The sequence below is a fragment of the Taurulus bubalis genome, assembly GCF_910589615.1.
Source record: "Taurulus bubalis genome assembly, chromosome: 3".
Taxonomy (NCBI): Eukaryota; Metazoa; Chordata; class Actinopteri; order Perciformes; family Cottidae; genus Taurulus; species Taurulus bubalis.
In genome coordinates, this window is record NC_136591.1 from 26,397,144 (window position 1) to 26,411,590 (window position 14,447).

At 40.8% G+C, this 14,447-nt stretch overlaps 1 protein-coding gene across 1 annotated transcript in view; it reads right to left on the reverse strand.

Moving 5' to 3' along the window:
* The window catches only part of usta (uronyl 2-sulfotransferase a), a gene marked incomplete at its 5' end in the record, with an annotated part of 50,090 nt that overhangs the window by 23,276 nt on the left and 12,367 nt on the right, over window positions 1–14,447 (reverse strand). Inside the window, 2 exon segments of the mRNA XM_079215568.1 lie at window positions 5,116–5,189; window positions 5,191–5,230. Of these exon segments, the coding sequence (XP_079071694.1) occupies window positions 5,116–5,189; window positions 5,191–5,230 (114 nt within the window).

Here is a 14,447-nt window from a genome sequence, read left to right on the forward strand (position 1 = left end):
TACTGTTTAAACTTAAGATAGTGGTGTGTGAGCTTTGAATAATTAGCCTTAATAACACGTTCACACGCTGAAGTTAAAGTAGAACCTGGTTGACTTTCTATGTGTGATGCGGCTCATTAGTTCACCAGGAGCTGGATGTATAACTACTGACACAGCTGCACTATTCTCACCTTCGAGGTGTTTTTTTAGACGCAATCTATCTTTGCAAATGTCTATGTCTCTCTTTCATGATTTAACACAGTTTTCCTGAGGAATGCTGAGGAAGGTTTGCACCTCTTCCTTGAAGCATTTGAGGTCATGGCAGGGCGAGGATGCAGCGAGGCAAACATCTCTGTTCTGTCATCCATCAGAACATCCATCCCCCCACGACCTCCAACCCCTCCCCACCTCCCGTGTGTGCTTCTCATTAGCATTTTGGATAAGGGATTGGAACTAATTTTCGCCATGGACCGATGCTTGTTAAAGCTGACAGCTTCCCTTCTCCCCCACCACCCACAGAGAGAGGAAGATTAACTTAATAAGTAACTTTATCGACCCCATTGTCCATTGCTCAAGTGGGAAAAGTCAGTGAAGAGGATGACACGTTCAGAAATATTGGCTTGAATAAGAAATATTTAAATTGAATAAGTTCCAAAACTGAACAAAACAGGCCAAAGCCCACACAAACATTGTCCTGTACTTTGTGGCAGCTGCATTTTGTATTATTTTTTCATGTTTAATTGAACTATTACTGACCTATGACTGAATATGACTTGATTCTGCCCCCCCACACTGCTCCACCTGATCCAACAAATACACAGGAATAACCTGTATTCAATGATTTACTTAACACGATACCAATGCATATGCTACCAGGAAATAGTAGTAGTAGGTGAATCTTATAATATGCATGGGTGGATTACTGAAATGGTCTGGCATATATAACTGGTAAAGAGGCGTGCCATTGTGGATCTGGAAAAGGATTACGCCTCTATTCATCCCAAGGATGAGGAAAATAGTTTAAATTGGCAACAAAACTCCAGGGTTAAGATCCTTGTAAAACAACTGTGGACAAGGCTTTTGCGTGTGTGTCCCCCATTGTCTCATAATTCATCCGTGCATCTACGGGACATTTTGCATCAACATGTCAGATAGGACCGTCTCCTCCACCTTCATGAAAACACCAAAAGGGGAATTTCTTTTGAAAGATTGGTGCTCAATCTCACCAATAGAGTTATTGTAAGATTTTTAAAATCTGCAAAGAAACTGTTCTGGCAGATTGTGGGAGGCCAACACCTTACTAATGTTGTTGTGTGGTTTGTCTCGTGCTTGTCAGTGATAACTACACAGCGAGGCAGTCTTTAGCGTCTGCCTGGTGTGCACTGGGATTTCCTTTAACTCCAATGTAAACCCCATCTGTGTCATTAATAGGCGGCCAGAGCAACTGAAGTAGCAAAAAACTCCAAATAGGACGTTTGGGATGGAAGGATGGGTCAGCCAACCACAGGGCTTTAATCCAGGAGACCTGAGTCCTGTCTCATGTTAAACCAAGTCAACGTTCAGTAATTTTTTAACCCATACCACAATCTTTTCCTAAACCTAATGTTGGAAGTTTATTTTGAAAAGAGACTGTGTGCATGTAAAGAGTGGATACTGTACGTTTTCTGTGAACACAGAAGTTTATTTTGAAAAGACACTATAAATGTCCAAAGCTGACGCGAATACACAGGCCATAAATGGTAAAGTTAAGAAATGGCTAAGTAGCAGAGGGCAAAGGCCAAAGGGCTCACTTGAAGGAAGAACTTCCAAATGAATCAAAGGTCAGTGTCATCTTTGAACATCCATATGTTAATGGTGTGTGTGTGTGTGTGTGTGTGTGTGTGTGTGTGTGTGTGTGTGTGTGTGTGTGTGTGTGTGCGTGTGCGTGAGTGATTAAAGGACAAACTAACCGGAGTGTAGGTATGCATGAGCCTGTAGCTAAATGGTTAATTGGATTACTGTGTCACAAGATCCATGTACTCGCCTCTGGCTAAGAGCAGCTGCATAACCAGTGCTCAGTACATTATCTAATCAATACTGCAAGATGAACAACATAAATCAGTAGTGCATCGAGGGTTTTAATCAGCGAATAAAACAAAAAAAGTGTATTTATTGCCTAGAAAAGTCTAAAAAACAAATGAACCAAAAAACATCAGTATTTTTTAACACCTTCACTAAATTAAGAAAAACGGTGTCTCGCAAATACAAGCGTATGATTTGCACAGCAAGACATCTCCACAAATAAATCAATTTTCTGAACAACACATGCAAGTAGTACTGCACAAGCTGAAATAATAAGCAATGTAATTTATATGGCAGAACAAAATGTGAAACTCTGTAAAGCTGATTATTGCAATGCATGTTATTTTCAGCATGAATTAAAAAAAAACAAGAGGATCTAATTATTGTGAATCTGCTGAGGGAACCAATCTCACTCACTATTTTTTTCACACATTTTACAAACTAAAACCCACATCACAGCAAGCCACAATTAAATATATCTATATCCTTAATCTTGTATGTGCTCACTAACTGTGAGCCCTGTATTTGCATTAGTAGAAGCATCCAATTATATTTTAGCACTCAACACATTAAGAAAAGAAATTAAAAAAAACAAGGCTAGCCGCTGCCCCTGTCCAGGAACTTGTTAAAGAATATTACCGCCTACATCAATTAGTCACCTAACTGAGCCGAGCTTAACTACAAAGCTCTGATTAGCTTGGTTGTTTTTCCACATTTGAATTATTATTAAAAAAAAACATCTTGAGATGTGGGAAACATTCTGAGAACAGGCACCAGACGTATTGCAGAATGTTGAAAAAGGGGAAATTTGTTTTTGAGCAGAATACTGTCACAGGATACATATTCTTTGGCATGGAGAAAACATAGCTTTGGTCTGTAAGACATGTATTTTATCAATATTGAATTGACAGTTCATTTCAAACCAAATAACTGTATGGTGTATCGAGATCTCTACATGTACAGGACTAACTCATCGGGCGTCATCCCGCAACAATTCCTTCAGGCTCTGGAATTTTCCCTTCGGTGTTGCCTGCTTCAGTAATGCTACAGCAAGTTCGAGAATTTCATAAACATGTATTTAGAGCATAGACCATTTTTTTTGCTTTGTGAGATGGGCGACCTAGCTAAGTAGAGTTTAGGAAAGAGCACACCCCAGAATAGGCTGAGGTGGGGGCGGAAAGCCACACAGGAATGGCTGTGGAGAATACGGCCAAGAGGATAGGCGCAGCGTTGAACTCAAGGGGCCTTCGCTTCGCTGTGGGACACGACTCATCGCAAAGATGGAAGGTTACAGAGCTGCTGCACTGGAATGTAGTATGCATGTTAAACCAGATTACAGGTTCCCAAAACTGTGAAAACTAAACCCTCTCATCCTTAATCACATCCTGCTGTAGTTTCTACTGCAGACGTAAATGAGAGAGTGAAGGTGTGCTTGTTTCAACTCCCTACGCACGTTATAAGAATATAGATTATGGGTTTTACATTCAACACAAACGGATGGATGAACAGATAGCTATCTCATGACAGTCTGCACTGTGGTCAAAGAAATTACATAACTTCTGCCTGATCCAGCTGTGTGAAACACACCCAGTTAAACTAGACACATGTCGATGGTTACAGTCCTTACAACACATTTGTGCTATAATAAAGAGCATATGCAAATAAAGTCAGCGTGTACAGGTTACATACAAGCTTTTCTGTGTGTGTTTGTTGGTGAAATGTGTGTGTGGTTACCCAACCCTTTGATTTGGAGTGAGGGAGTGGCCCTCTTAAGACCCGGAGCACGACCCATCTACCTAATTACAGGAGGAAGTTAAGCTTCAGGTCAGGGTCTCCACCCACTACGCCCTGCTCCACATCACCCCTCAGTCACTTCGAGAATCAACAATGGTCAGACAGCTTTTTGATATGAATAGAAAGGCTGTGCTGTTACTATGTTATTGCAGGTGCCCAAAGACCAAAACTTGGAAGGGAGACTAATTTGTGGACCTATTGCTCCCCTAAAATGTTGGTTACTGAAATAGAGTAGGAGGACACGTATGCATAGGATTTCCAGGATGACAGTCAGCATGTCATTTGTGGACACCAGTGGTTGCCACCGTGCGTACTGTATGACAGGGACGTACCGCTGAACTGATGACCCAGCAAAGCAGTGTTGACTCTGGTGGCTTTGCAGCCCAGAAGCCATAAATAAAAGACGTACTTAGTGCAACAAGAAAAAGAAAAGCTGAATTATTTCCAATGTTAAGAAAAGAGGAAACAGGAGTGACTCATATAATTCATGAGAAAATCATCCATGTCATTACTTGTATTATTTATGTATTAAAAAAAGTTGAAGGGTAAACTTGTGCTGTAGATGACAGAGATTTCATAAGACAACCCATAGCCTTCATAACTGACACATTTGAAGTAATGAACACGTTTGAATCAATTATTACTTGTTTTGTTCTATAACGGTTGATCAGATTTGTATTTAACCAACAGTGCATTTCAAAATTGTGAAATTGGGAGTAACACACTTTGAACTCAAACTACCGTACTTAGATTTCACACTTGATAAAGTCAACTGCTATACGAGAACTCAGATGAGTCATCTGACGTCTCTAACTTTGAAGAAGCAGTTGTTAAATGAAGCCAAAGCTACAAAGCAAAGTGAAACAAGTCAAGTGAGGGACTTTGAGCTGGCAAAGTATCCACATGTGGAGTAGAAGAGAATCACCTGGTTTAAACCCAAAGGCAGGATTCCTGAATATAAAGTTAAAGGGAAAAGTATTCTCATCATTTTCTGAATCAAATTTCCCAGCACAGCACAGAGACTGAACTCTAGGTGCATGATATGGCGGGTGATTTTGCGGTATAATCAATAACATTTTAGGTGAGTACTACTCTTAGGGCCATTGTGATGTTGCCTTTTTCTGATTTAGAAAAAATCATACGTCAGAATCAGAAAATACCGGTAATGACAGGATCTGAAGCTGTTAGGGATTTCCAGTAAACCGCAGCTCTGTCAGCTAATTCTGAACGAGTTACTTCCCCTTCAGAGAGCACCAGAGTGCTTGAACAGTTTTTAAGTACCTTGTCTCAGCTTGTGGATGTGTGGGCATGGCACCAACTGTCTCGCCAGCTTTTCCTTATGGATAAAGAGCCTGCATGGACATTTTGACTGACCAGTGTTTTTTCCCACACACCCCTACAAAAGAGGTCAAATAGAGAGGACCTTTTAAATCTCACGGATAGATGGATAACGAATACTCTATAATAAACAACAATACCCATTGGAGCAGGGCGGGAGGGGAAACTTCCCATACAAAAATGGATTTCTATGTGTGTACAGGGCATACATTTAAAGCATTATATTGTGTTAAAATACAAGCATATGGGATGTTTTTAATACAAAATTACATGTTGTCTAGTCAGCAACACTCAAAAACAAATAAAGTATGTTTTTAGTCAAAGTTCAAAAAGATATATCCGGATCCAGATGTGTAAATGCAGCATGCATAAATGCCTATTATGCCTACTATGCACAATCACCACTGGTGGCAAATGTGTCAAACACAACTGGAACTGGAATGGTTTCACAGACTAGTTGGTTGTGTGATGTTGCGCAATTAGCACTGGCAAGATGTTCTCTTTCCATAAATACACATTACTGTGTCTGTCATCAAGTCTTTTTATGGATAAGAAATGTCTGTCCAATTAACAATGTAACTGTGAAATTGGAGTTTTACATAATGGTATGGAGTAAACATTATGGTAATTTTAAATTAATATAATAATAACTTAGTGTATGAATTAAAGACATATTTAAATACTTATTACTATTACTTTGTGTTTCATACCAGTGTTTTTAACACATTATCTTAACTGGGAGCTTTAACTGTAATAGTCTGTACATTTACCACCACATTGGCTTGGCTGCAAATGGGACAGAAGGTTCTGCCTGAGTGAAAGAAGCCAGCTTTAAAACAACCTGCTTTAATTGTTTGTTTACAATACAGCTCCCTTGGCCCTGTGGCTCAACGGAGCCAAATCAGTTTTTGAAAAAATCTATTTTTTGTTGTTTATCACTTTATCCCTGCTCTTGATCGCCTTTACAGAACCTAGTGCTGACCAACAATATGTCTCGTTTAAAGCCACAACTATCTGATATGAACGTTCATCTTTTTCAGTTGAAGCGGAATATTTCCTCCCCCAAAAAAACTCCTGCTTGTTTTAAGATCTAACTGGTAACCATTGGCGAGACAAATCATACAGGAAATGGAAAGACAAAAAGGATTATAATCTGTTTTTATAAATTATTTTATCATGACAACGGCGAAAACAGACAACAGCCGGTTGTGGGAACTATAAACAATCTCCACCCTTGTTTTAGGATTCAGTGGTGATGCTGCTGAGTCACAAATGAGGTATGCTATGGATAAATATGGGAAAACACAAAGAGCTTTGTGCACACTCATGCCTAGCTGCACAATCATCACCAAATCAGATATCTTTAGACTGCTGGTGGACCACATCTTAACTTGCATTTGTGCTGGCCTTTGATGATGTTAGCATGAAGGGTTCTTTTTCTGCCCACTGTGAAAAAACTAAACAGTGGCCATTAAGAACACGAAGGGTGAGCAACTCCTGCTGTTACTTGACAACAACCATTGCTTTATATGTTCAACTGTTCCACACGAATGCGAGAAAAACAAATGGTTCATGGCCTTCTACCACTGTGGGTAATTTCACACCGAGCACTGTCAGCTATCTGCTTGCTTTAGGTTGCATGCTTGGATGTGCATGTAGCCACCGAGAAAGCCTGGAATCCGGAAGGCCGGCAATGTGCTCTATCACAGTAGCATGCTGTAACCCCACAGCCGAGGACACACATATGAAACGCATAGTCATAAAAAAACAATCACATCTGTGAAGAGCTGGAATAAGGCCACTAACTAGTGAATGAGAACTTAAAGGAACAGTTTGCATTTGGGGAAATACACTTATTAGCTTTCTTGTTAGCATTCTCATGTATGTATGCTAAATATGATGGAGGAGCTTTACATACAGCCTGTAAACAGGTGTAAACAGCCTGGTTCTGTCCAGAGGTAAAGACTTCTGATTTATTAGATGTAGAGGTGCTGGTTTGCTGACTTTATCTTTTCCTCAGTGTTTCCTGTTTTTATGCTCAAGGAAGAAAGAAGACAATAAGTACCAGATGAAGAAGGGATCAATAAGAGCTAGTGAGTTACTACAGAGTACCAGAATTATTTTGGGTTGTCCTGTGACAGAAGATTCAAGAAGAGCAGCTGCTGTAGTCTGCGGCACAGCAAGGAAATGACAAAACAATTAAAAGAAAGAGAGTCAGGGATAGTGAGAGGAAGAATGAGAGACAGCAAGAGAGAAACAGAAACAAATTGTTATCAAATCAGTTTGTGAGCCCTCTGCGGAGTTCAGCAGAAGAAGATGAATTGCACTATCTGGCAGCCATGGCTTCCTCATTGGCCTGAAATGCCTTCAACAGAAAAAAAAACATAATGATTCCACCAGGAAGCACAGAATCCTGCACACACACAGTCACAGATACAGTGCTGTATATACTGTACCTGCACTGGCACACACACACTGAACTGAAAAAATACTTATTTGAAAATTCCAACCAACTGCGTGTTTCTCTGTCACAGTTAGGAACTCATACAAAACACAAAATAATAATTATTTGCTGTTATTAATAACTGGTTATGCTGAGATGGAATTGTATTGCTTCCTGGCAGGAAGTGCTGGCCCAGGGGCTCGACCAGCTGTGAGAAAGACCCTTGTCATATGGACGATGACAGGAGATGCATGCATTCCTCTGTATATTGTTGTAAGCTATGACAGGACTTTAATCACAACAATGTGCGTGTCCCTGTGTGTATGTGTCAACCATGTGCGAGTCAAACATTCACAAACAGAAGAGCTATTTTTTGGATGCCTCGTGTCTCAAATCTGACCTTTCTGTCTCTCGGCAGCAGCTCTTATCAGACTTTACTCACCAGCATGCACCGCTGCAGCTTGGCCATTCAGAACAAACAGACCACATAAAGAGACCCTCTGTGGTGCTAAATCTCACACTGAAGTGAGGGACAAAAGAGAGGTGGAGGAGAGAGAGGCACTTAAAGACAAACATAAAGGTTTGGGAAAGATAAAGGACAGAGGTAGACGACAAGCGATGGTCAGTGGAATTATGGAATGGAAAGAAAGTCGTACTGTCCCCAAAAGTTGAAATAGCTTTCTGGACAGCCTTGTCAAAACTGAGATCATGTCATAAATGATATCCACAGGGGGGGAAAAGGGAGAGCTCCACACAATGTGTGACTGTGGTCCACTGAAGTGTGCTACTTTTCTCATGGGCCCCAACAATAGACCTTTATAGGGTTGTTACACTGTTCTGTTTGACACAGAGAGGTGTGATTTCAGCACAAGGATGATCCATTCCAGACACATGGTGTATTATCCCAACACATGAAGGTCGGTCACTTACTGTACTGTAAATAGCAAGACATATGAGGAATACTATGGATGATTTTGATGTAAATATCTATTTTAGTCCATTTTATGTTCATAATAGATATCAGAATTAGAAAAAAAAATGCAATACCCAACATTAATCTTCACAAATTGATTGTTGAATATATTTAAAATGTAAAAAGAATGTAACAGAAAAACAATGCTGCAATATGTTTCAATGCAAAAGTCAAATTGTCCCATAAAAAACATTACAATCTAAAAGCCACAGACAATATATCCCAAAACATCATCATCATCATCACTTAGACAACAATTCCCAAAAGTCTGTGGAAATAGGAAATATAATTCGGTCAAATAAAGTATAACAACACAAATAGATGTGTAACAGTGACACTAGACAGAAACAACTGCCTCCACAATAAACACTAAACCTAAAGGTAATTTTCATAAATAGGCACATTCAACATAAACTGACAGAAACAATCGTCAGTACAATCGCACGGTGGCTCTAATGCTGCGTTCACACCAAACGCAAACAAATCGTGTCGCGTTTGGTGTGAACGCAGCATAAGAGCCCCATCCGAAACGTATTAAGAAAGCAGATGCAAATAGACACAATACAAGCAAAGGAAGAGACATCTCCACAAATGTGATGCCTCAGACAAGCATCAAATTGGTAAGCTATAAACATTTTCGCATTTCTTAATGTGCAATACGCTGAGGGCCATTTTTTTGTACGACCGGGTGCCAGAGTCAGAAATGTTTCTCCTCACGGTCGACAGGAAATCAGACCGGGAGCAAGGCCAACACGAGTCACATCTACAAATGCCAGGGAGTTTTCCACAAATGTTCAATAGCTGATTTATTTGAATTAGGTATTTGTTTTTACTTCAACCCCCCTAATACATCATCATTATAATCATATTTGGATAATATTTTTTCTTACCTAATTACCAGTTTGGAAAAATTAAACTCTTCCAAACCATGACTCTCTCTCCACCTGTTTTTGACTGCTATTCCAAACACATCAGTGCTGTACAGATGCAATGGTTGCTAGCGTGCTCAAGCTTAGTATGTGTATTTCTATAATGATTTATAATGCCCAGAAAAGCTTTTTAAATACCAGTATGTGCAGAAACGCTCGCTACTTTGCATGTTTCTGTTGTGTGTACTTTCATTTTTCACATGTAGAACCGGAGTCCGCAAAACCTCGAACTAATTACACATGTGGATGGTGGTCTCCGAGCCTGCATCATCTGTTACATAAATACTCACTTGACGGAAACTACTGTCAGGCTCCATATTGTTCAGTGCCAGGTTAAACCGCTGCTGGACAGGGACGTTGCCACTCCCTTGTTTTGTGCTTAGTCCTTTCAGGACGTGATACGTATGGTTTGAACATTGACTGCATCTACAGCATGTGTGTGTGTGTGTGTGTGTGTGTGTGTGTGTGTTAGATGGGGGAAAAACAAAGAAAAAGTGTGTACATGTGAGAGCCTGAAGAGGGGTGGGTGTGCCTGTAAGTGTGCAAAGACATTTTACAGTGCCCGTTACCAGAAGCCACAGGATATGCGTCTGCAGCAGACCACCTTGTACCCCATGACATCACCATAGTGCCTCCTGAAATTCCACACACATGTGCGCATGCATGCACATGCACACACAAACACACACACGCACGCACGCGCGCGCGCGCGCACACACACACACACACACACACACACACACACACACACACACACACACACACACACACACACCCTTAGTTCCTGAGACATTAGTTTTTCCCCACATCAGGTGCCAAATAAAGGGCATTTGCCATGTGTTGAGCACATGTTGGTGACGGTGATCCGCTCCAATGAAGAGGAGAACTTTAACACACTTTTTGAATAGCGGTTGAGGTATCATTAATCATGCTTACATGATTAAAACATGTTAACTGCCTACACTAAAGCATCCTGACTAAACCAATCTTTTTTTTTATATGGAAATAAAAATGGTTTATTTAACTGAAGTGAACACTCAAAACGGAGCTGCGCTGTTTGAACAGTTTGGTGATAATGCAGTGACAGGCGTTTGGCACATCCCTGGACCACAGTGGCCAGAAAGAGTGCAGAGAGCAACAACCGAGCAACAAACAACAGATGGCAGCTCTCACTTCCAAGGACAGCAAAAGTATTTATAGATGAAGCCTTTTAAACAGGACTGCAGTAACAATCAGGGCATTTTAAAACCAATCCAAAATCATCATGAATAAGCTATTTGAAAGCGAACCATAGTCTGCACTGTTAACCACTGCAACAATAATAATCACACCCAAATACATAACACAAGTACAAGATACGAGGGAATGAACCCGCTTTGCTTTTAGAACCAGATGTAATGTAAGATTTGAAGTGACTTGATTTCAGAAGTAATGTAATGTCTAGTTGAATTAGAACTTGTAGGTTGGTTCATGCCCACCATGCATACATGGAGAGACAGTTAGATCTGTGGAAACCTCGGACACATGAAAGCAGCCACGACATCATATTATGCTTCCTATGTGAGCAGATACTGACTGTGAAGTAACAGTGAAGAAATGCATGAGCTATGATCCAGCTTCAGAAGGAAGAGGAAGTTGTATCTCAGCTTGCTCAGAGCGGAGCAGATGTTTGATTGGATGTCAGAGCTGAGATGTGGGTTGTCCGCACAAGCACCGTAGATCCATTACAACAACAACAACTGTATCAAGTCTCGGCACAGCAGCTTTTCCAAATCATCAACTCTTCCATATGTTTTTTCCAGCTGTGGAGTTGTTTAGTGCCCAACTAATGAAACTATTAAATCACAAACATCAAGGAAATCAAGTGTTGGCCAGACAAAGGATTTGAAATCAAATCAAATAAAAATGACATGCAATGCGCAATTTCAAGCAGTATAATGTATATGTATGTTTTTATTTAACCTGTTTTTGCTGCTGGAACAGTTTGACATCCTGGATAAATCCTTCAAATGCATATTGTAGATCCATCTGTCTGCTTCTCTTTAAACGTGCTTTTTTTTCCTTCGCTTTTCCAAAAGTTAGATAATATCTACTGAGGGAGTGCAGTAAGTGAGCTCCATGGTAGCTCTAACATGATTGACGGAGTGGCAGTGTGTGGGGGGAGGGGGGGGGGGGGGGGGGGGGGGGGGGGGGGGGGGGAGACTTGGCGAGCTGGTTGGACCTTGTTGCCACTTTATAATCAGTTTAAAAAGACAAACATAACAATTTGTATTGAAACAATATGTACTTAAACTGTCATATATATTTTATCATATTAAATATGATAAAAAGGCTATTCAGTAAGCTTATAATGGTAAATAATGATGTGTCAGCATGTTTCTTTCGACACAACACTTGCGTGAGCTTCCGGGCATGACACCACTTTGGTAATTTAAATTTTGCTCTCTCCTGCACTTCTTTGCGAATCACTTCTCTGGCACCTAAACCACAAGCTCTATAGCAGAAGCTATGAATAAATATACACCTATTATGGGTCATTGGGAACCTCATTTTCTTCATAAAGATGGTATCCTTACACTATCAGCAGTGTGCCATGTGTAGTCCTTCTCTGTTTCTGTCATCAGGGGCAGAGGCAGGGTTGTAGGTGTTAAATCTCCCTTTGCCTCTGCTGTGTTAAGGCAGGGTTACATAATATATCATGTCTTGGTTAGAGGCAGCACACTGAGACCCTGTACTAAACTCTCCCTACAGGCACCCTGCTGAGGCACACTCTCTCTCACCTTCACACACATATATAGCTACTGTACACATGCAACCCAAGGCAGAGACAAACCCACACACACACACACACACACACACACACACACACACACACACACACACACACACACACACACACATACACACACATAGCATTTGAATGCCAATGCTGTTGATTCATGCTAATACAGGGTTGGTAGAGCTCCACGGTGTTAAGGTGAGGGAGACTCTCTCACCCTTGACTGGCCTCTTGGAAACGTGGGCAGAGCTTCAAATCCAGACCAAACACTAGCTCACAGAGAGTGCTGCGGCAGGATATAACTAGCTTTCATTCATAAACACCATTAGACGGCCATCTCATTGTCATTTGAGGGCCGCCATGAGGATTAACACTTGATCACGGTTGGGCAGTCTGCCTTTGAATGGTGAGCATTCATTCATGGTCTGGGACTGGCATGCATGAATCCAGTTTCCACACATTTTTGTAAAAAGAAGCTGTGAAAAGAATATTGAGATCAAATGGGAGCAGAAGGACCAAACAAAAATGCTGGAATTAAAAACTAGACCACAACCACACTCAATTTTCAACTCATTGGTTTAGTAAGAGTTTGATCCAAGCAACATTTGAAACCTCAATGTCTCTGACATTCAAGAGACGTAAGCAGCAAATCACTCAACATCACAGCTCATGCATTTGTCCAACTGCATTTGTGGTCACTCATGATCATTTTTCCCCATATGTTGCTAGTCACAGTTCACAAACTCAGACTGTCTTCCCTGGCCTGTAATCAATGTGTCATTTTGCTTTCAGCGCTGCCTATAAATACACAAGCAGGACTCTGTCCCACTCGTTAGGACTCTGGTCTGGGAGATGACATTGTCAGAGGGATTAAAGAATACAAAGAGATAGAGATAAAGAAGGAGAGGAGAGATGAAGGAAGTGAGAAAGTAAAGGACACACGGCTAACGAGGGAACAATGTGGGAGGAGGTTGGTCTGCTCTTCCACCTGTTTCCCTTAAAGCATCTCTGTGGGGCAGCGCAGCCGAGAAAGCTGGGAAATGTCTTGTGGGGAGAAAAACCCACATGGGCCCAGTTTCTGCTGGCCCTTCAACCCCTTTATTTAGACCACTGGGATCCTTTACTCTTATAAATAGACAGGCAGCAGCTTGTATGCCGCAGGCTATATTAATATATGTTACGCACACATGTGTCAGCAATGTGCGTCTATGGATTAATGAATAAGGCTATTGAAGAGGCTATTGAAGATTGGCACAGATTAAGATTGTATTTCTAAATGTATTGAGGCACATTTTGCACACATATGTACTTGTTCAAGATATTAACTTCTAATTATTTCTTTTTTGGGTTTGTCTGCAATTCTCATTTTACTACTGTACAAGATCTGAACACTATATTCACCACTGGTTAACCGAGCTTCATTCTTGTTTTGTGAAGCAAACATATGTCAAACTGAAAATGGCTTCCTTTCTCATTGTCATGTCCATATGTTGTTATATATAGTCAATGAATTATGGTCATTGTAGGACACTGGCACGATTTCAGCGCGGGATTCTTTTGGTTAACTACACCAACAGGAAACACCGGGCACATAAATCCAACATGGTGCATCGTAACACCAGAAACAAACAAAACGCACAGATTTTCTTCTGAATGTTTTGTATGTTTACTACTCGCTATAGCGCACTGGGCTGCTCCCTGTCACAGCAGGCTCCAGCTAAGGGTGGCCTTCAAGATTGAGGCACTCTTTAATTTAGCAATGTGGGCTACTCTACGCTAGCTGGTGGTCAGCGGTTCGTTTCAGCCCTTCTGAAACACCTCATTAGAAGCAGAGCGACTAATTATAGACAAGCTAACGCTGAGCTGCATGCTAGAACCACGAAACACAACAACCTTTTATGAAACATACAAGAAAGAGAGAGAAAGGTTGTTCGGGTCATCTTTGGAGCCAAGGGCAGACACTTGCATAAGGAAGATAGATGAGGATGGTTTCCAATTTAAGTTAAGGAGAAACTTTGTGGAAATGGACATGTTTGCCAATAATCCCCAAAGGCTGTGATCTTTTATCTCTATATGTAGTCAACTACATAAAAAAAAGTTTTTCCCCCCCTTAAGACAGCGAAACAGCAGCTATTTACACCAACAAATTAT